This window comes from Gadus chalcogrammus, chromosome 16 (genome assembly GCF_026213295.1).
Source record: "Gadus chalcogrammus isolate NIFS_2021 chromosome 16, NIFS_Gcha_1.0, whole genome shotgun sequence".
Taxonomy (NCBI): Eukaryota; Metazoa; Chordata; class Actinopteri; order Gadiformes; family Gadidae; genus Gadus; species Gadus chalcogrammus.
In genome coordinates, this window is record NC_079427.1 from 18,253,905 (window position 1) to 18,276,016 (window position 22,112).

The 22,112-nt window shown below is 45.4% G+C and overlaps 1 protein-coding gene across 1 annotated transcript in view; it reads left to right on the forward strand.

Annotated features, from left to right (window-relative positions):
* Positions 1-19,588, forward strand: part of LOC130406012 (ventricular zone-expressed PH domain-containing protein-like) — a gene marked incomplete at its 5' end in the record, with an annotated part of 36,712 nt that extends 17,124 nt beyond the window's left edge. Inside the window, 4 exons of the mRNA XM_056611377.1 lie at positions 6,117-6,234; positions 13,696-13,835; positions 16,746-16,799; positions 17,956-19,588. Of these exons, the coding sequence (XP_056467352.1) occupies positions 6,117-6,234; positions 13,696-13,835; positions 16,746-16,799; positions 17,956-18,138 (495 nt within the window). The remainder of the gene's footprint in view (positions 1-6,116; positions 6,235-13,695; positions 13,836-16,745; positions 16,800-17,955) is intronic.
* Positions 19,589-22,112: the final 2,524 nt, after the last annotated feature.

Below are 22,112 nucleotides of genomic sequence, written 5' to 3' on the forward strand. Positions count from 1 at the left end.
GTGTGTGTGTGTGTGTGTGTGTGTGTGTGTGTGTGTGTGTGTGCGTGTCCTAAAAGCTATCTATCTCTCTGAAGCAGAAAGGATGAAGTCATTGGTTATGGATGCAAGGACAAAATTCCTAGATAGGCCTCTGTGTGTGTGCGTGTGTGTCTGTCTGTTTATGAATGAAATATGCAAAGTAGTCGCTCACTGTAAACACTGCCTTGGTTTATTTAAACTCTTACTTGTTTATACCTTAGGCGAAACAAATGACCAAAGTAGAGAATAGAATGAGAGCGTCACGTCATTGTCTCAGTGTGTGTGCGTACACGTGTGGTCCCTCCAACATTTTCTGACAGGCTAAGTGGTCACCAGGCAATAATTAGACGTAAGGAATAAATTGAGTGTGTGTTTTCGTTCTGCAAATGAGTGTTTTGAATGTGTCGAGATGGGACATATATTGTTACCATATGGTAACCATAGCTCCAGGTATACCGTACTCCCCAAACACACACTCCCTTTCGTTCTCTCTCTCCCTGTTCTTTCATTTTCTCTGATGCTCCCTCACTCTGGTGCTCACTCTCTCTTTTTGTCTGCACATGCTCACAACACACAGACACGCACGCACACACACACGCATGCACGCATGCACACAAACATACATATAACACTTCTGTATAATCGCCACCTCACTCTTTGTTATTTATCCTTTGTATGACTTAATGTTACTATTTGTATTATATTCATCATAAACATATTTATCATAGGGTTAGTCAAGGAAAAATAAATTTGAACACGCGTAAACATTTTGTTCAAATAACAATGTAAGCTAAAGGACAAACACAAACAAAAGTTTAATAAAAGAGAGCACTGTTCGCAGGACAGTAGTACTCACCTTCAGCCAATGAAATTAGAGGATTTGGTGAAATTGCCTTTTAATTGGATTATGGTACGAAGCATATGCTTCAGCCAATCACAACAGTAGCTCCTACAACACCTTCTTATTAAGTCAATTATATCCCATGTTCTCATACTGTTGCTTTGAGATAAACCAATGCAGCCTTAAACTGAACAAATAATGCCCCCAAGGAGGACAGGACAAACAAAGATTAACAGTTACATGAGAGAGAGGGTTTAGATGGCTCTGCTGGTCTTATCTATGGATATAAAATGCAATTAAGTGATATTAAAAGGCCCCTCTCTCTTGTAATTCTCTCTCTCTTAAAACTCTCTGTCCGTAGAGAGATTCGCTCTTACATTATCATCCTAAGCGCTGGCCTCTTTTGCTCTCGACCAATCAGAAACACATGGCACAGGTATGGATTCCACCGCAGATTCCCGTTAAGAGCTGTCGTGTGTTACAGAGATGAAAGGGGTCCATACTTATTATTCTGGGCCACTTTTTAACAAGGCAATTTGGGAGATTTGCAGGAGTTCTTGACACGTCTCCTGAGATTGTCGTTTCAGTCAATATAGACCCACATTACAAAACATTGTATTTATTAGATGTTTTACATCCAAAACGAATAAACTGTAATGGTAACTGGAGTATTAATTCCTCTGCAGGCCTTTTTTGTTTTGTTTCTGAGGACAACCTACTTATTACTCCATATTGGCAGTCTTAAAAATTCAGCCAAAAAAATCATAACATCTCTCCACTGTAGTCTTATAAACCTTGCAACTGGCTATCACTTCGTTCGCTGGCTTCTAGTTGAGGTTGGTTTTGTGCATCCAATAAGACCCTGAACGGTCCGATCCATTTCACTAAAGCACTGTACCATGTTCACGACTTGTTTTGTTTGGAAATGTGCTCCCTAACAGAAATGAGATATGCACTGACATCAATTTCACGGTGTCTTTAAATGCCCTGCTGAAATATGTTGGAAAAGAGCTGGTTTCTAAAAAAAAAGCAGACAAGAGGAAGCTTGGTAGAAGTTTGTATGGAATAACAAACAGTGAAGACTTAGTAAGATGAACTTTTATTCTGTGAGAAAATTGGGTTGTCAGATAAATGTCGAGAGAGGTTTAGAAGGAGTCATTAGAGACACAGTACATTCCCAAAAATGCATGTATTTCATTGAAATAAGGAGATGAAAAAACAGGATATACAGAAAGCAAGGTGAAACTGGAAAAATAGTTGAATATGGAAAATTGTCAAGTAGAGAAAGTCAACGTGATGTCAATAAGGCCTTGTTAAGTTTTTGCAGTTGTGCAGAAAACAATTAAAATGTTGTGAGAGAGAAGATAACGGACAACCACAGCAATGATCGAAGAGTGTGTCGACCACACTTATCGTTATTTCTCTATGGACATGGGGCACACAACATCAGTGGAATGAAGCTCAAACAAAGGGAAGTTTGTAATCAGAAGTAAAGGAGGGGACAGGTGACGATGACACATGCAGGAAGTGTGTGCAGAAAAGATAAACAGCATGAAGATAGACTGAAAATAATCAAATAAAAGTAGCTGAAACTACTAGCACCAGATGGGGGCGGGACAATGAAACGAAGAGGAAAAGCATGCTGGGAGATATGGAGGACAGGGTTAGAAAGAGATACCATGTTTATTCAGCGTTTGTTCCCATTGTATTCCTCCCGCGGCCAAGATGCCGTCATGGTTCTGGTTGTTTATGTGTGAAAAGGAGCTGTTTTCTTGAATCAGTAAACCATGGTACACATAAAAGGAACTTTTGTGTACACACACACAGAGAAGGCCTGTGGCTTCATCGGATGGTTGTTGCCTTTGTACGAAATTCTACTAAACATTATCTCATTTTACAAACACATTGTTATAACCTTGGGCTTCAATGAATGCTATTTTTTTCATGACAGATCGTAGACTATAATTCACTGAAATGATATCAAAAGCATGTTGCTCAGTTGCTCCTTCTTTGACATCTTACTTCCCTCATCTCGTTCTCCCCTTAGAGGGTTCTTTTCGTTAATTCGTTTTTACAGCTCCACTGGATTGAGTTTCTCTTGAGCAAGAATCCACACTTTAACCTGCTTCTCGTGCCCCCTTCTTTCATTGGCTCTCATTTCCTCCCTTCCATGCTCCATTTCGCTGCACTTTTGCCTCAGCACGTCCAGGATATCATCTCAGACACCTGGAGTTTCCCTTTTCTCTAACACGGAGGTTACAGAGGAACGGCTGGTGCAAAGATGAATATGCAGCTTAACTGTCTTCTCTGTTTGACTGGGGGCCAGCCTCCATGCAAACGGCTAGTGCTGCGTGGTGCTGCTGTCCTGCATCTTGATCGCATTCAAATCATGTTCTACCAGCGCACAGGAGAGATAGGCCGGGGGCGTGAGGGGGGGGACAGTTGGTAGATATCATATTCAGACCTCCATACACCCCTCTTTGTTCCTCCATGTCATGCCATTGTAGGATCCCCCACTTGCCCACCCCCTGGGTCTTGGAGGGGAGGAGGGTGTGTGGTTGACGTGCTTGCTCTCGTGTACCCCCAGTGTGGTACCTCACCTCGGTTCAATCGGTTCCCCGGTTGGCTTGTCTGAGCTCAGTCCTGAGCCAATCCATCATTCTGTTTGTGAGTTGTTCCGACTGCTGTGCCGCGGGGCGGTGTGTTGCAATGCGTTGCATGTGGTGGACCGGCCCTGTTGTATGAGGTGGGGATGGGGGTGGAGGCCTTGGCGGGGCTGGGAGAAAGAGGCAGTAGGGGTGGGGGGGAGTGGTATTGGTGGTGGGTTGGTGGAGGGTCGTTGGTTGTGGTTACATGTTACTCAAACAGCTTTGCTCTGGTTCTTGGCTTATCTTTCTCTCTTTTATGTTCCCTTAAAACACGTCCTCTCTCTCTCTCTCTCTCTCTCTCTCTCTTTCTCTCTCTCTCTCTCTCTCTCTCTCTCTCTCTCTCTCTCTCTCTCTCTCTCTCTCTCTCTCTCTCTCTCTCTCTCTCTCTCTCCCCGCTCTTTCTCCATCGCTGTCTTACTGCCTCTCTCTCTCTCCCTCTCTCTCTCTCTCTCTCTCATACTTTATCTCCCAAGTCTTTATCTCCCTTCTTTCCTGGCTCCTGGGTAAGAGGACGGATGATTCAGAGTAACTCAGGCGCTCTGGTGTTTGGTAAACAATGTTCAAATTGTTTTAATTGGTTTGGCATTTTTTCCCGGGCATTAACTGGACAGTGTAATCCGGAGATAGTCTCCTTCCTGTCTTTGAAGTCTTGGAGAAGCCCATTGGACTGAGTGCGATCCACCTCTAGTCCACAGAGCTGCTGTCAGGAGTGATTTAAGTGAGCCTGGGTCAACCGGCTCCAGGGATGCTTTTACCCTTAGTTCATAGGCTGCATGTAATGGACACTTTGGGAAAGTCACTTCTCATCTCTTAGGCTGGTTCAGACTTCCTATCTGTCCCATCGCTCACAGGGCTTATGGTCCAGCTTTGCCATCCCATGTCTTGGTTCGTATTTCTTACTCGTCCATGTGTCGGGTACATCCTCTCTGGGTTCCTAGCTTCTAGAGGCAATATGGCCGTACCAATGTACAGAATTGAGAATTGAGCTGAGTGTGTGTATATACTGTATATATGATTATGCTCTTTCTCTCCCAGTCTTTCTCACACATGCATAATCAGGCGCACATACACACAGACACATGGTCCTAGTTTGTCAGGGTTCTGAGGCCAATGTCCTTTGCCAAGTCACTGAAACCTGGAGCCAGTCCCAGTGGACCGCAATGTTCACCAATGACAACAAACGGTTTCATCTCTCGACTTACAGTAATGTGTGTCTGTGTGTGTGTGTGTGTGTGTGTGTGTGTGTGTGTGTGTGTGTGTGTGTGTGTGTGTGTGTGTGTGTGTGTGTGTGTGTGTGTGTGTGTGTGTGTGTGTGTGTGTGTGTGTGTGTGTGTGTGGAGGTGTATCAGTGTGTGTGTGGATGTTTGTTTGTTTGTGTGTGTACGTGTATGTGAGAGTGGCTATAAAGTGATCGCTCATCAAAAATGAAACAACGTCATACACACAAACACATAAACACACAAACATGTTAGTGCCTGGCCACTAACATGAGGCACCGAGGGATCTGTTGTAACGCCTCAATAGTCACAGAGGCCGACCTCTAATGAGTCACACTTGTTGAAGACAAACACACACACCACACACACTTGAGGCACACACCACACACACACACACACACACACACACACACACACACACCACACACACTCCAAAGTGAGAGCTACTTATCTTCCTGCATTCCTTAAAATCCAGCCTCCTCTTGGGTCAGGAGCAAACTCTGGCTCCTGTGTGTGTGTGTGTGTGTGTGTGTGTGTGTGTGTGTGTGTGTGTGTGTGTGTGTGTGTGTGTGTGTGTGTGTGTGTGTGTGTGTGTGTGTGTGTGTGTGTGTGTGTGTGTGTGTGTGTGTGTGTGTGGTGAACTGTGATGTAGTTCTTGGTTTCACTGTCAAAGCAGTGAAGTCAGACACACGCACACACAAAGACAGAGCCCACAAACTTAATGGCCGACCCTTTATTCAGCAAGGTACTTTACAGACAGGTCCTAGATTGCTGCACTCTGAGTTACCCTATTGAACGTGTTAGTGTGTGTGTTTCTGTCTGTGTGTTTTTGTCTGTGTGTGTGTGTGTAGCTGTGTGAGCAAACATGGCTCATTGTCTCTGTGATTCCTGGACAAACAATAAAACACTTCAGTATGTGCCTCTATAGAGTAGCCACTTTAATATGCGTGTATGTGTGTGTTTGTGTGTGTGTGTGTGTGTGTGTGTGTGTGTGTGTGTGTGTGTGTGTGTGTGTGTGTGTGTGTGTGTGTGTGTGTGTGTGTGTGTGTGTGTGTGTGTGTGTGTGTGTGTGTGTGTGTGTGTGTGTGTGAGAGGGAACCACCACATTCAATGAATGTGGTGGTGAATTATCATTAGCTAATTAGCCTGGAAATAAATTATTGAACTGCAACGATCTGGTGGAGGTGAAACCACCAGACAATGCTGTAATTGTTGTTTACTCTATCGCTCCCTCTCTCTCTCTCTCTCTCTCTCTCTCTCTCTCTCTCTCTCTCTCTCTCTCTCTCTCTCTCTCTCTCTCTCTCTCTCTCTCTCTCTCTCTCTCTCTCTCTCTCTCTCTCTCTCTCTCTCTCCCTCATTGTTCTGATTGGACTCTCTCCCTACCCCCCCCAGGACTTGGCCAGACTTCAGGTCCATCTGGAGGAGGTGCGTTTCTTTGACCTGTTTGGCTTCAGCCAGAAAGAGGAGAACTGGCTCTGCTTCATGTGTAACAACCCCGAGAAGGCCACAGGTACACACAACACAACACAACACACACACACTCACACTCACACTCACACCCACACACACATACACAATCCTTCCATGTAAACCCTGTATTTAAGGCCTATTTAACCTGTGTGACCTCCGTGGAGCTGAATGAAATCAAGGGGCTTGCTCGAGTCCTTTATGGATTTGTAAAACAAGCGATGCTGTGGTCTCTCCCACTCTCTGCGGAGGGGCCTTGACCCCCCATGCCCTGGGCTCTGATCAGAACCATTTGTGCACCAGAGAGCTTGTGTGGTTGAGATGCTTTGAGTCAGAGTGGATTATGGGTAATGGTCATTTCACAGAACCTGGAAATGGAAAAGGGTCCCACAAGCGATTCGCTCCCTAAAGACCTCTTTAAGCCAATTTTACATTTGAGCATCGGTTGATTACTACCTCCACATTCTCTGTCAGTGAATTTATGTGTGTGTGTGTGTGTGTTTGTGTGTGTGTGTGCACGCCCTTGTGTTCTGACTGAAGCAACGAAAGACATCAGAAATGTGGCCGGTGTAGTTAACTAACCCTTTTAAAGTTCTGCTAAAACTAACTACACTTTAAGGACATAAACTGTAACTGATTTCATCTGGGTGCACTGACTAGTGAGTGATAAAGAAGATACGGTATATATACACTATGCGACAAATACTCGAAAACAAACACAGAGACATTGACACACACGGCCGCAAAATGTTCTCCTAGTATTTTAATTTACCGCCAGCACTCCATCATGTTCTTGGTAGCTGCGCTTGGTGCGTAACACAATACCCTGGATGGAACAAACTACAACAAAATTCGGCGCCATCAAGTATTTCGGGCCAAAACCACAATGAATGTCAAAATGACTGAAGAAAAATCAATAAGCAGCTAAGAAAACAATATATTGTAGATTTATTTTTTCCCACCAAAGACACATTAACACAAATGTGACACACAAAAACACACATAGAAAAAAAGGTAAAAAGTATTAAAAGTATTCCCCCCCTAAAGGTGTGTGTATGAGCCGGCCTGTGGACCTGTAGAACCACTCCATCCAGCCGTCTTGTCTCCGTCTGGTCACTGAGTTCAGCTCCGTAGCCTCCAACCCAGCGGTCCAGACAGCCCTTCAGAGTGAAGGGGACGTGAGGGGACGGGTTCAGCGCTGACATTAACACAGCTCTCTGGATAGGAGCCCCTCAATCTGCCCTCTTCTTGCCGTGGGTCTCACATGGAAATTGTTATTGGGGATATAAGAGCGGGGCTGAAACGAGGGCCGTGTGGACGTTTATGAATGCTGGAGTTGACTACTCAGGCAGGGGGGTTACCAGAAGGGGGGGGGGGGGGGGGGGGAGAGAGAGAGAGAGGGAGAGAGGGAGAGAGAGAGGGAGAGAGAGAGAGAGAGAGAGGAGAGAGAGAGAGAGAGAGAGAGAGAGAGAGAGAGAGAGAGAGAGAGAGAGAGAGAGAGAGAGAGAGAGAGAGAGGACTTTCTGTCACCAGCAGCCTGCTGACCTGGGGTCAGCTGTCAGATGGGTACAACCAGCCACCGTAGAATTCCCCTAAGGCCACAACCTCAGACCGGAAGCGGTTTACATGGGAGACTGCAGGCAATTTGTGAGTGTGTGTGTGTGTGTGTGTGTGTGTGTGTGTGTGTGTGTGTGTGTGTGTGTGTGTGTGTGTGTGTGTGTGTGTGTGTGTGTGTGTGTGTGTGTGTGTGCTCGGCGTGTGTGTTTGTGGTGTAGCATTCGCAAGCAGCCCATCCGGGCGGTTCCATATGCAATGTGAGTGAAGTCGGTGCTAAACAACACAGTGATTCTATGAGGGAGGCAGACCTGTATGATTGCCTCTACACTGTGTGCAGATGTCTTTCTCTAAACGTCTGGCAGTGGGGAAGTACCAGTTTGGGAGGCCACCCATCTGTGTTCTCACATAATATTCCCAGCAGTGTGTGGGGGGGAGAGGGGTGTTGAAATGTGGGACCCCCAGCAAAGACCCACAAAGCTCTCTCCCTGGAGCAGTGTTATACCTCAGACAGCTTACAGATGCAGTCGTTGTTTCAGAGAGAGAAAAAAAAAATACAATCCTCTGAAATTGTAAAGCTGTCGAATTCTGTCTGGATCTCCCGGCCCTACGGCATGAAGCAAATATTCCTGAGCAAGGCAGCTCGAGATCAGCCCCATGTTTAGCATCTCACCTCATTCTATATTTCCACCAAGGTCATTGTAAGTGTGTGTGTGTGTGTGTGTGTGTGTGTGTGTGTGTGTGTGTGTGTGTGTGTGTGTGTGTGTGTGTGTGTGTGTGTGTGTGTGTGTGTGTGTGTGTGTGTGTGTGTGTGTGTGTGGCAGGTAATGTCACTCGCTGTATAATAGATGGTATGGGGGGATTAAGGCAGGGTGTGTCCTCTTGTAATTTGGTAATTAAATTGAGGAGGCATGTTACCATTGATTTAAGGAATATACCGTGCTTTCACAGAGTTATGTTAAAGAGAATGTCGAATGCATGTTCAGCCAAGTAAAAGAGCTATTAGAAGTGCTATGGTTCACATCATCACAGCTAGGAAGCTTTGTCAATTTTTCAAGATGGTGAGAAATAAACATTGACATGCACCTAGATGTCAATTTTGGCTGTCAACATGTTTGTGTGTGTGTGTTTCTGTGTATGTTTGTGTGTGTGTGGGAGCCCAAAAGTTTGTGCATGCGATGTTTCATGCACGACTGTCACAAGTTCTGACAACATTGAGTGTTACATCAGTGACCCCACATTGACCTTTGACATTCTTCTAACATGAACTCACTGGCTCGACTTAAACGGGTTTGAAGTATGTTATTATTGAACGTTCAAATATAGGACTTCAACAAGCATAAGCGTCTGAACACTCATGAAGAAAGTAACATTCCATAGCAACAATAAGTCATGAAGATTTCCTCAAATAAAACGATGCATGTTACCGCAAAAATAGGTTTAAATTATTTAAATTAGGCAGTTTGCGTGTGGATAAGCACTCATGATCAACTGCAGTTGTATTTCCTTGGCCTCTCACGACATATGAAAGGTTCACGGCCCATTCCACTCCATGACATACTGTTTGCATTAGCAGCAGTTGCTTTGCCAATTATTTAGTCATTACTTTACATATGCGTATTGCTATGCTGAGTCTGCATTAAAGTATATTGCTATGCTTAAGGTTTTCCGTGTACATTTAGAGAGCGAGAGTGGGGGAGAGATTGAGAGAGGGGGGAGATAAGCTGTAGGGTGGGGGAGGGATAGAGATAGAGAGAGGGAGGCAGAGATAGTTTGCATTGAAGGAGATATTGGGTGAGAACGAGAAAGTGAAAGAGTGGGGGAGAGAGAGAGAGTAGGGAAGAGAGAGGGGGTGAAAGCGAAAGACTGGGTGAGAAAGAGAGAGAGAGAGAGAGAGAGAGAGAGAGAGAGAGAGAGAGAGAGAGAGAGAGAGAGAGAGAGAGAGAGAGAGAGTAGGCGAGAGAGAGGGAGAAAGTTAGCATTGAAGGAAAGTGGGTGAGAAAGAGAGAGTGAGAAGGCATGTGTGGGTTGGCGGATGGTGTTTGTTTCCCAGAAAAATGTTTTCGTTGGAGGGCGACAGTGGGGCGAGGTTGGGGTCTGGGGGGGGGGGGGGGGGGGGGTTGTTTGGGACTCTATGACACGTACATGATGTAGGGCTCTGCTAAAGCACTGGAATGTGTTTGAAGTGAGCGGTAATGAGCAGTGTGGGGTCTTAAACTCCAGCGTGCGCTCCTGCTGCTGCTTTATGATACAGGAGGTAAAGTACATCCTGACTTTGTGAGGCTATCACTCTGAACCATCCCCATCATTCGAGGGGGGGTGTTTGTGTGTGTGTGTTGGTAAGTAAAAAGTAAGTACCGTAAGTAAATGTAATTCATAAAGTAGTGCTGTACAGCGGATAACAAAAAATACATGTTATGTGTAAATATTCCTAGATAATGAACGACAAGGAGGACCCCCTAGCAGTAGGGGGGGGGGTAGGCTGTGCTCCCCTTCCTGGAAGCACGCGGCCCTCCAGAGACTCTCTGGCCCATCACACTGAGACCGAGCGTATGGAGCCGTCAACACCCCTGCCGCGTTGTGTAATGCGCAGTGCACTGTCGAGGTGTCTCCAAGGGTTATTTAAGTCTGGGACTCCAATGTGCCGGGGTCGTGATCCCCAGGAGTGGCCCATATGACAGCTCCTCACGGGGGGGGGGGGGCCCGGGCCGAGGTAGTCCCCTGTGGTGAAGGACCTTTTGTGGATGTTTTTTCCACACAATGGGTTGTGAAACTCATAAAGTGTGGCGGACGATTTGTAGCTGTTGTTGGATTATTGTGTTTACGCAAGGCAAGAGTTACTGTGTGTTTTACGGTGTGTGTGTGCCTGTGTGTGTGTATGTGTGTGTGTGTGTGTGTGTGTGTGTGTGTGTGTGTGTGTGTGTGTGTGTGTGTGTGTGTGTGTGTGTGCGTGTGCGTGTGTGTGTGTATGGGGGGGGGGGGGGGGGGGGGGGTCCATTGTTAAATGAAACAGTTTCTAGCTTGATACCTTATTAGGAGTATTCCTGGTACCTGTTTGTGAACAGAACATGTAGATCTAATCTGAATTGAGACACCCTATGGCAGAAGTGTGGCTTGGTTTAACTGTAGCACTACTGGTTGCCATAGTCACCAGGAGTGAACCATAGTGGATTTAACAAGGTTACCTTCAACTAAAACTAAACTCAAACTAAAAAGTGTATATTGAAATTGGAATACATACGGAAATGTATGACATTTTATTAAATCAATCTATGAATTCAAATGAAATCTATCTATAAAGTATAAAGAAACGTTTAAATGAAGTGCATAAAACCAGGCTAGACAGGCGTAAAGGACTTGGAACTGGATTTGATGTTTCCTTGAAATGTTGCCAACCGGGGGGTTTATCTATTGTTCTTCCTGCGGCTCGGGCTGAGCGCTCCATATACCGTCACTCCCTCCTACTGAGTTCTCGATAAAGCATCTTGGTCAATGACAGTAAAAATGTCTGTGTGGTTCTTTGAACAATGACCCTAAGTAACAATTTAACAAAATCCAAATTGTCATTTGTTCCTTTCTTTGTGGGTGTATTCACGTGTGTGTTTTCACGTTATTTGCTTTAAGAGTAAACACTCTGTACAGTAACATGATGGACGCATCAGAAATAGACCTACCCTAGGGAGCCGAACTAACCATGTTGGAGTGTTGGAAATGCGTGTCAGAATCCATTTCACACAGATACTTAATGTCCATTCAAACAAATGGCATTTGTTGTTGGGAAACAACAAACACAATGCTCCAAAACTACAACAGCCAATGCCAGTAAAGCATGATAAATCATGCATGGATTTAGCGAGAAAGTATGACTCGTTGATTTATTTGCAGAAACATACGGTAACAAATACAGTTGTGCAATATAAGGAAATGCTGTGGAGAACCAGCAAACACAACGGAGTACAGCCCTCTCTGTATTGGGGACATCGAGAGGTACGGTGAAGTGAAGCAAATGAATTGGTCTGGATCTGTATTTCTGATAAAACATGTCGTCTTCTGAGGCGTAAAAGGGTATGCCCTTTGTCACCTGATGTTACATCAAATTGCTATCCTTCTACATAGAGGGCTTGTGCTCCCGGCTCCTTTCCCTGCCCTGCCACTGCCATTTTCAAATTTCAATCACAGTTGCAAATAACGCCACTAATACAGTAATACACTTAAATATAAAACGACTGGGCTATGGGCTGTCTTCTTGATGTGTGTGTGTGTGTGTGTGTGTGTGTGTGTGTGTGTGTGTGTGTGTGTGTGTGTGTGTGTGTGTGTGTGTGTGTGTGTGTGTGTGTGTGTGTGTGTGTGTGTGTGTGTGTGTGTGTCTGTGTCTGTGTCTGTGTGTTTGTATGAGTGTGTGTATGTGTGAGTGTGTGTGTTGTTAGCTGCTGTATTCTCTTCATTCTACTAAGTCCCTCTGGAGGCTGCCAGGTATAATAAGCGTTTGAAGGGTTTGTCTTTTCCCCCTCTGCTAAGAAACAGACCCTCGTGAGTCATAGTGATCGCGGGCCAAAAGGTCGACAACCACTTGCTTGTCCGTCGGGGGGAGCTGAGTTACTCATGCATGGGAACACCAAAAGGGTCTCTGTGGGTCATGCTGTGTTCTGATGGAGGCGCCACCAACCAACGTCCTGACTGACAGTAACACCGGAGTCGGCCAAAACACCAGAGAGCTTTGCCTGGGCGCCGCGTCAACATTACACACACGCACACATTATATTGCACTCAAGAAAGAATAAATAAATGAAACATTTTCCAACCAAAACCAGAAAGTTGTTTTGGTGGACTGTTTGTAATCAGAGCAGGACGTGTTGTAGTTTCGTGGGGTATTCTTGTACCGATGACGTGCTGTGTTCTGTTTCAAATCTTGAGGTTCTTGAGACTCCGAACAAAAGCCTTTTCGATGCCCATAATGGGGTCTGCTTATTGGCTGGGCTCGACTCTGTCGGTAGCCTCTGTCCCAGTTTCAAGGATGTCTGACCGCAGGCCGTAGCGTTGGGATATGCATGGGGGATGTCGCTCTTGGCCGGCCTTTAAACAAATATATCAGAGTCCTGCTTCAATTACTGCCAGTACTGCTCCACGTCTGCTCAATCGACAAGAATAGACCTTGAAGGAGGTCGCTCTGATAAGGGACAAAAATAATAAAGTCGTCTAGATAAAAAGGAATGTATGTAATGAACAAACAGAAGAATTTAACAAAACATATCTGTTAGTGACATGCTAGTTCTTTTTCATAGATGTATAAAATATATATTTACTTCTTACATTAAGTAGCATAGGTTGTTGTATTTCAGTTTTTTGGATTATTATTAAACAATTTTTTTTTTGTTTATTTGATTATTTGTATTTATTCCAGGTCCTTCTACAAAGAGTAGTCTAGAGAACGTGCAAGCAAAATCACAACCCTTTCTTACCAGAGTCTAGGCACGTCAGGTTAGGGCTGTCAACAATCAACAATAAAACCAAGGGGTTGGTTTCAGGCTTTAGGTTTTGTTTTTTTGGGTGAGGGGGGTTTCTACAAGGCACCCTGGATCAGTTTGTTCTCGTCAAACAATCCCAGGGGGTCCTCGGATGGGAACGTTCTTTGGGGTCTGGGTTCCTGATAAACGCAGAGGGCTTGCCCGGGCCTATGGTATCCGGACGTTCCCGCTTGCCCCCTGGGTCGGGGTTCCTGTCCCTGACCAAATATACAATGTACACGGACCATGAGAGTAGTATTTTGTATTCATTATGATATTTTTTACTCTGTGTACATGTGTCAGTTATGTCATGCTGTGTGTGTGTGTGTGTGTGTGTGTGTGTGTGTGTGTGTGTGTGTGGTGTGTGTGTGTGTGTGTGTGTGTGTGTGTGTGTGTGTGTGTGTGTGTGTGTGTGTGTGTGTGTGTGTGTGTGTGTGTCCTTGTAGTTGTGAACCAGGAGGGCCAGCCTCTGATGGAGGGTCGGCTGAAGGAGAAGCAGGTTCGCTGGAAGTTCATCAAGCGCTGGAAGACCCGGTACTTCACCCTGGCAGGAAACCAGCTCCTGTTTCGCAAATCCGGCAAATCCGTACGTCGCTGCCCTTTTTACAACCCCTGGTGGAAGATCACACATACACACACACACACACACCACACACACACACACACACACACACACACACCACACACACACACACACACACACACACACGCATAAACACACACACACATACACACACATACAGAGACACGCATACACACACACTCACTCATTCACTCACACACTCATAAAGAAAAAGAAAAGAAAAAGGTACACTCACAGGGGTAATCGATGTGATCGATGGGACACACACAAGTGGGGGAGAGCAGACACACATAGTTTATGTATGTCGTTGCACGTGCGTGTCCGGGTGAATTCTCCCCCTGCTCCACGTTCGGTCACACACACACGGTGAGCGGCGAGCGGGTGAACGGTAGGAGACGGCACCTCGTGATGTGTGCCCGTGCACCAGAGAGGTCAGTGAAGCAGACTGTGATAACTAACCGGCCACGGGACGAGGGCTTTGCAGGAGATCAGGGAGCAGAAAGTCCAAACATCTCAAAGTAGCCCGTGCTTCATGAAGAAATATGTTACGAAGGTATAGTGTGTGTGTGGATGTGTGTGTGTGTGTGTGTGTGTGTGTGTGTGTGTGTGTGTGTGTGTGTGTGTGTGTGTGTGTGTGTGTGTGTGTGTGTGTGTGTGTGTGTGTGTGTGAGTGTGTGTGTGTGTGTGTGTGTGTGTGTGTGTGTGTGTGTGTTTGTGAGTGTGTGTGTGTGTTCACACGTGTTTGTGTGTGCATGTGTTTGTAAGCGCATTCAGATTTCTTGGGAGTATGCCTCTCTTTGAAACAACCCCTCGCTCTGATCACTATACGACCATCTCCATACCGTATCCACAGCCAAACGGGGAGGGTCCTCTGGTTCTGCCAGGGACATATTACCGTAATCATCCACCGAAACCCAGGGGGAGAGAGGCAGCACAAAAGGGGGAAAGAAGCCCAGACACCACAAGCTCCATGGTTGTGATTCTCCGGGGGGCCAAAGAGACTACCTGGGAATCAGGGAAATATGTTTCTAATGATTGTATAAATAGAGGTCCGGGAATCCTGTCTCACTCCACACAATAGGCTTTGTCCTGCTCCTCCAGATGGTAGCCCTCCACCCCCCCATGAAGGCCCGCAGATCTGGAAGGACTTGAGTCTTTTGTTTGTCTCAGAGTCTTTGGAGAGTGGGTCTATGGACGGGGGGGGGGGGGGGGGGGGGGGCTTGCATGTTGTGTAAGACCTCACCTAACACCCGTATATTTAGTGAGTGAGTGATTTAGAAAAACAATGCTGTGTTATTCTGTCTCAAATTGAGTAATAACGGAAGAATTTTTGGTGTAATTCGGAATGATTGAAGCTAATGTTGCGTTAGTTGTTTGCGGGTCTATTTTCACATAGCTTTAGACCCCTAGGGTTGTCCCCATGTGACGTGTTTGTTTGTGCACGTGCGTGCACGTGTGAGTTTGTGTGTCGCAAGCACGGATTGTGTGTGTGTGTGTTTGTGTGTGTACGTGCATGCTTACGTGTTTTGTGTGCGTGTTTACTTCCGTTGATGCCGACTAGGACTTTGACGAGGGGCTCAATGTGCTACAAATCTGAGCTCTGGAGCCTAATATAGATTTAGTGTGCTTTGCTTAGAGACACTCCCTTGGCCCTGGCTTCAAACCCTGGGGTTCTTTGGGGGGGGGGGGGGGGTCTCAAGCAGTACCAAGCAGTACAATGGGAGTCTGAGCTTTATGTATACAGTTTTATCCTCCCTGACAATTGATGGTACCGCAGATATAAAGGTCTTTCCTGGTCTAGCCTGGTCTCTGTGCTTGACAGCAACGACCCTAGCCAGGGCTTAGCCCTCCAGTGGGAACACATGTGCATGACCTCAGGCTTCTGAAAGCTTTTCAAGACCCTCTGCAGCAACAACAGGAGAGGATGTGGATAAATAAACCAAAAGCCTAGCGCAAAAAGGAGCTCGGTATACACACACACACACACACACAATCCCAGTCCTAATTACCGGGCCACCTTGTGAGCCTGCGCCAGGGCTATTAGCACTTCCTTCCTTGGTAACAAATGACAATAAACCTCAGTGTTCACGCTCCGGTCCCGGGACACAGCAGCTCCCCGTCTCTGGAGGGAACGGTACAGAATGAAGCGTTAAACCGGAGGTCACTGTAGCTGGATGTTGAAGGCATACTGGAAATGAGTCCCTGCAGGAATTACATGACAGAAATGGGAATCTGAATGCACATCACAGAGAGGGAGGCATGTTTGCACACCTAGAGACGTAAAGGTGTGTTATTAGGGTCTGATTAAATGAGATGGCACCATGCAAATGTGACAAGTTATTATAGATTAAGACATTAAACACATCTTAATGTTTCGATATTTGATTACTATATCAGTAATCAATATGTTAACTTTTGAAATGTTGTCATTTGAAATGTGAACAAAACTCCCGTCTTTTCTCTAGGCTTTGGGACATCTCACTTGTAATAAACGTTATTCCAACTCTAAATGCCAAATGCTTGGCAACCACTCTGTGTGCCTTCTCCAGCACGTTTTAAATAAACCCCTATTCCCCCTGTCCTTAACGAAGTCTTAAACAGGGTCTCAAGTCACACTAGCATTAAGGACTGCATCATTCCAATGCACATTTGAGATATTAATAACCATATGTCATTTGGAGACATTTATCAGTTAATTCATGCTATATTTATTCTTTCTTTTTGTACTTGACTTTTTTAAACTGGGCTTTTACATGATCGAGATAAAAGTTGAGCTAACCTACTACCAAACCCCATTCAGTTCAGGTCGGTTTCTTTTTGGGAGAAAATATGAGCTCCATATGTGCTCCGTTCTCCACCTTTTGTTTCTCATAAGCCTTATCTGCTATGTATGTCTTGATCTTCTCCCTGCAGAAAGATGAGCTGGAAGACATCCCCATTGAACTCAGCAAGGTGCAGAGTGTCAAGGTAAGAACCAGTTGAGAAAAGCCTGACATATTGAGGACAATCCGTCGATAACAGACTGCAGTCTTCCGTTTCCCACCCAGTATATCGTTACCAGGCACCTTTACATCGGTGCACAAACAGATTTGTGTCTGTGATGTCATTTTTCCAGAGGGATCCATTTTCCCTCATATTCAGGGTCCTATTACGTCGAAGGGTTGTATGTATAATGCAGACAACTCACCCGGGCTTTTCTAGACGAGACAAGTTGCTCTCCGCTGTCTCATTAGAAACAGCAGCCCTACTATGCTATAGCAGAATTTCCGGGGGAGACGGTTTAGAGTCTGGGCCAGAATCCAGAAGCGGCAGGGGGCTGAGTGCCGCCTCGTTTCCTGTTGTGATATGCTACAGAAGAAAACACTCCATCACTCAAGCCAGGAAGCCTTCAGAAGGGGATTATAATAACCGTATTATTACAGTGGCCGGTCCTCACAGTGTTGATTGGAAACCTTTCCAGACAAATGACGTTTTGCTTTGACCCGCCCGGAAGCTGCAATTACACGGTCACAGTCCTTGCTTCGTGCAACGTCATTGGTGGAAAACGAAGTGAAACCTCCCGTTGACCAAGTTGTGCGAGTCTGCTATCAGACCTCAGATTATTAATCAAGTCTGCTATCAGACATCAGATCATTAAACTAGTCTGTTATCAGACTTCAGATCCTTATTCTAGTCTGCTATTAGACATCAGATTATTAATCTAGCCTGCTATCAGACATCAGATCATTAAACTAGTCTGTTATCAGACTTCAGATCATTATTCTAGTCTGCCATCGGACATCAGATCATTCATCTAGTCTGCTATCAACATCAGATCATTAATCTAGTCTGCTATCAGACCTCAGATTATTAATCTAGTCTGCTATCAGACCTCAGATTATTAATCTAGTCTGCCATCAGACATCAGATCATTCATCTAGTCTGCTATCAAACATCAGATCATTAATCTAGTCTGCTATCAGACCTCAGATTATTAATCTAGTCTGCCATCAGACATCAGATCATTAATCTAGTCTGATGTCAGACATCAGATTATTGATTATCTAGTCTGCTATCAGATTGTTAATAGAGACTCCAGTCATTCTCTCATCCAGCCCCTCCCACTCTGTTTTACACCCCCCAGGTGGTGGCCAGGAAGCGGCGGGATCGGGGGCTGCCGCGCGCCTTCGAGATCTTCACCGACAGCAAGACGTACGTGCTGAAGGCCCAGGACGAGAAGCACGCGGAGGAGTGGCTGCAGTGCATCAACGTGGCCGTGGCCCAGGCCCGCGAGAGAGAGAACCGAGAGGCCACCACCTACCTGTAACGGGCGGGCAAACCGCTAGGACCCGTCTCTGAGTTGCGGCCATCTGGGGTAACGCCACCCGCTGCCCAAAGGGGATTTATTTTGGTCTTCTTGGGGAAAAAAGTCCAGCGTGCGTTTGGGAATTATTCTTATCGTAAAAGAGGGATTGTTTTGAAGCTATGATCAAGAAGTGTTGAATTGCCTCTCGTTTCTCTAAGAACCCTGTTGTTGTTGCCCCTGGGTTGTATGGAAACAACACATGACTTCACGGGGGTTTGAGTGGACAGATGATGAATACTAATTGAATTACACATGAACGATACCCACTCCTGTCCGACCGGTCTCAGAGACTGTCGCTCACACACTGCTTTACATTGATGGAACCATAACAAACTGTGAACACAAACGCACATGCACAGAGACGTTACCCACATGCAGAGTTGTTTGTGGCAATGTGCGGGAGGGAGATTAATTCAAGTATTCATAAACAACTCGCAGCAAAGTTAAAAGAGGCTAAATTTGTTATTTTGAAAACAGCATACGGACGTATGCCAATGTTCCCACACAGGAACTCGCACGCACCCATACTCTCTATCACACACATTCACACACACAAAAACACAGACCACACACACACACACACACACACATACACACACACACAATACAAAGAGAATACAATAGGACACCAAATACTACTTTGCACAATAAGCAATTGAACCATATCGCAAAAAGATCAAGAACTCTTGTCAGGAGAATATAAATCAGCAATATAATGTTCACCATAATCAACCCCTTGAAATGATAAATACAGATACAGATGCACACAACGGGCCAATATGTGTTTGTCACGATGATTCACCAGTGCAGATCCTGGCCAGTGAATCCGCAGCGGAGCGATGCAGTGTGCGCTCTGTGTTTGTTTGACTTGGGCAGAGGTACGGTGTCACATGAGACGATGATAGCTCCATGGAAGCGCGGAAAGCAGCAACATGTTGATCCAGTTTAAGGCGAAACCGCGTGGGATCCCCTCAGCACCTCGACGACACTAATGCATCTCCGGGACATTCACATTGGTGACCTCTGAAGCTGTCCAACAGTAGCTGTGGGAGTCCGTTGTGCTTGCTGTGTTCCGAAACGTTGGCCCGCTGGACACAATGTTTTGCACGAAGCAATAAGAGTTTCCTCTAAGAAATTAGGGTCCAGTGGAGCCAGTGGGCCTCATGCAGACTCTCAACATGTAGCAATAAGTCATGCACATTAAGCAGCATGCACCCGCTCTGGGCGCTGTGGGGAAGATGAAGACCCACATAATGGACAGCAGATGAGGGGAAACAGCGAATAATGGTTAGGTGTGTGTGTGTGTGTGTGTGTGTGTGTGTGTGTGTGTGTGTGTGTGTGTGTGTGTGTGTGTGTGTGTGTGTGTGTGTGTGTGTGTGTGTGTGTGTGTGTGTGTGTGTGTGTGTGTGTGAGTGCCAGTGCATGGGTGCATGCCTGCTTGTGTGTGTGTGTTTTTTCCATTATGTGTGTGTGGAACAGTTTCAATGTGTGTGTTTTGGGTGTGTATACGATATAGGACCTATGGCACTACTGGATATTTATTCGTTATAGTAATGTCATAATATGCTAATAATTCTAAGTGGGATTGGCTTACTTAATGGAAGATGCAGTACAACTCTTCTGTCTTAATAAACATTCCTCTAACAGATCAGTGGTTGTGTGTGTGTGTGTTTGGGGGGGGGGGTGTGGGTGTGTGTGTGTGCATGTGTTACCTGTGTGCCCTTGTCCATGAAAGCAGCTTCCAGTTGAAAACTTAAACCTTTTGTCAATTGAGACTACAGCTATATACAGTATGGTATTCTATTTTAATCCAATTGGCAAAACCTGTCCACAGTATTTGTTCTCTTGCCTCAAAATAGAACTTTAGCCTACTTGTTCCAAGTGGCTCATTTCTGTCTCCTCTTTCCGGAAGCATTTGGCCTCAGCCACTTAAAACCATGAGGCTACATGTCATATCAGCACTGCTATAAACTAGATAGGCTTGGATCTCTGTTACTCCACATCGCTGATGATGGTTGTGGCCTATTTTTGGACTTTTCTTAAAGACAGGATGCGTGACCCAGGCCTCTTGCTATAACAAGCCCTTGAATGGACTACGCTGTTGCTTTAATAGCCGGAGTTCGGCCGCAGCAAGGTTATTGGTGGTTTCCTCTGGGGCTCATTTTGAGGAGGAACTGAGCATGCTCTGTGGGTTCGGATGGAAGGCGTATTAGCGTAAGGGCTTTACGTCTTCAGGAGCCAAACCCAGGATCCGATACGTCCTTGCACTCTCCCAGTTGGCGCGACTTTTACCAGGACTTGCAGGAATATATAAAAGATGCCTGTATTGTTGCGTTGTAGTCCTCCTTTTGTTTGAAACCCTGGGGATTGGCTGAAATGAAGACTCAGCGGTCCGTCCGAATTCACGAGACAACCACTGCGAAACCTTCCGGCGTTTCACACACAGCAGAGAACAGTGTGCGTTGAGCTGCCTCGTCTCACACATGATATCATTTATACCCTTCAGTCCCAGTATCAACCTCCCTTGTTTATTTCTTTTGCTGGCCCTTGATCTAAAAGATGTGTGCATCTGGCTATGCAGCCCAAGTTGAATGGAAGGCCAGGCGGATAGCGTTGGCACAATACTAATTCCTGATTGAGGGCCAGCCATTGGTTCAGCATTTCTTATTTTGCTTATCTTTCTTCTAAAGAAAAAATAATAGGAATAAATAAGTTCTTCCATGTTTGTAGTTATGGCCACTAATCCAAATGTGTTTGTACAGATATATTTCCGACACATATGTGTATTTCCACAGGCTCTTTAAACAACGGGGCCCTGATCCGGCTCGTTGCGTCGCCCAATGTGGCAGAGCCGAACCATCTGGCAGCGATCGGGGTAAAATAAACAATTTGTTTATACAATTTGCCCTAAGAGCCATAAGCCAGGTCACCCATAACCTTGTTGAGGTCATCTCCCATCGGCTCCAAATGTAGCATGAAGCTGACTTCAGGCTTATTGTAGCACTTCCTATGTTCCATCAGGGATCAGAATCAATCACATTCACGTGATTGATTCTGATCCCTGATGGAACATAGGAAGTCAATCACATTCATGTGATTGATTCTGTCAACCTTTGCTGAAACATGCTCAAATGGGCGGCATGTAGCTCAGGAGGTAGGCTGGTAACAGCAAGATTGCTAGTTTGAGCCTCCTAGAGTGTTGAGGTGTCCCTGAGCAAGGCACTCAACCCTAACAGCCCTGACGAGCTGACTGTCGCCTTGCATGGCTGACGCCGCCGTCGGAGTGTGAATGTGTGCATGAATGGGTGAATGTCAGGCAATATTATAAAGCACTTTGGGTGGCCTCTGGTTATAAAAAAGCGCTATATAAATGCAGTCCATTTACCATCCATTTACCAAAGGAATTTTCCGAAAGCTGTGTAAACAGGGCTGATGTTATGCACTGGTGTATCTATATTTGTATATCTGTCTACCTGTCTACCTATCTATCTATCTAAAATAAGATTAGACAAGATACGTTATCCATCCCAGATGGGAAATAGGATCAATCTGTCAGCCTGTCTGTCTTCCTGTCTGTCTATTCCTTGTGTAGAAAGAAACTCTGTATTCTCAGTAGAATAAAGCACAATGTGATTATCTATAGAAAGCAGAGGATGTAGTCTAAACTGCCAATGGAAATATGTTACACTGAATATTTGAAGAATCAACACTGACTGTTTAATTCTGAAAGTGATTGACAAGAGTATTAATGTCCTGTTGTTGGTGTGAGCACAGAGCCTTGTGTACGAAATCATAAAGATATGTCATGTTTTTAACTTTAGAGTGCCATTTTACTAACAGTTGATTTCAGTTTAGATTTTTTAATGAGGTCAATATTTATTTTTACATGTAGAGCTATTACTTTTACCAGATTGGAATACCAATGTCTGTCTTCC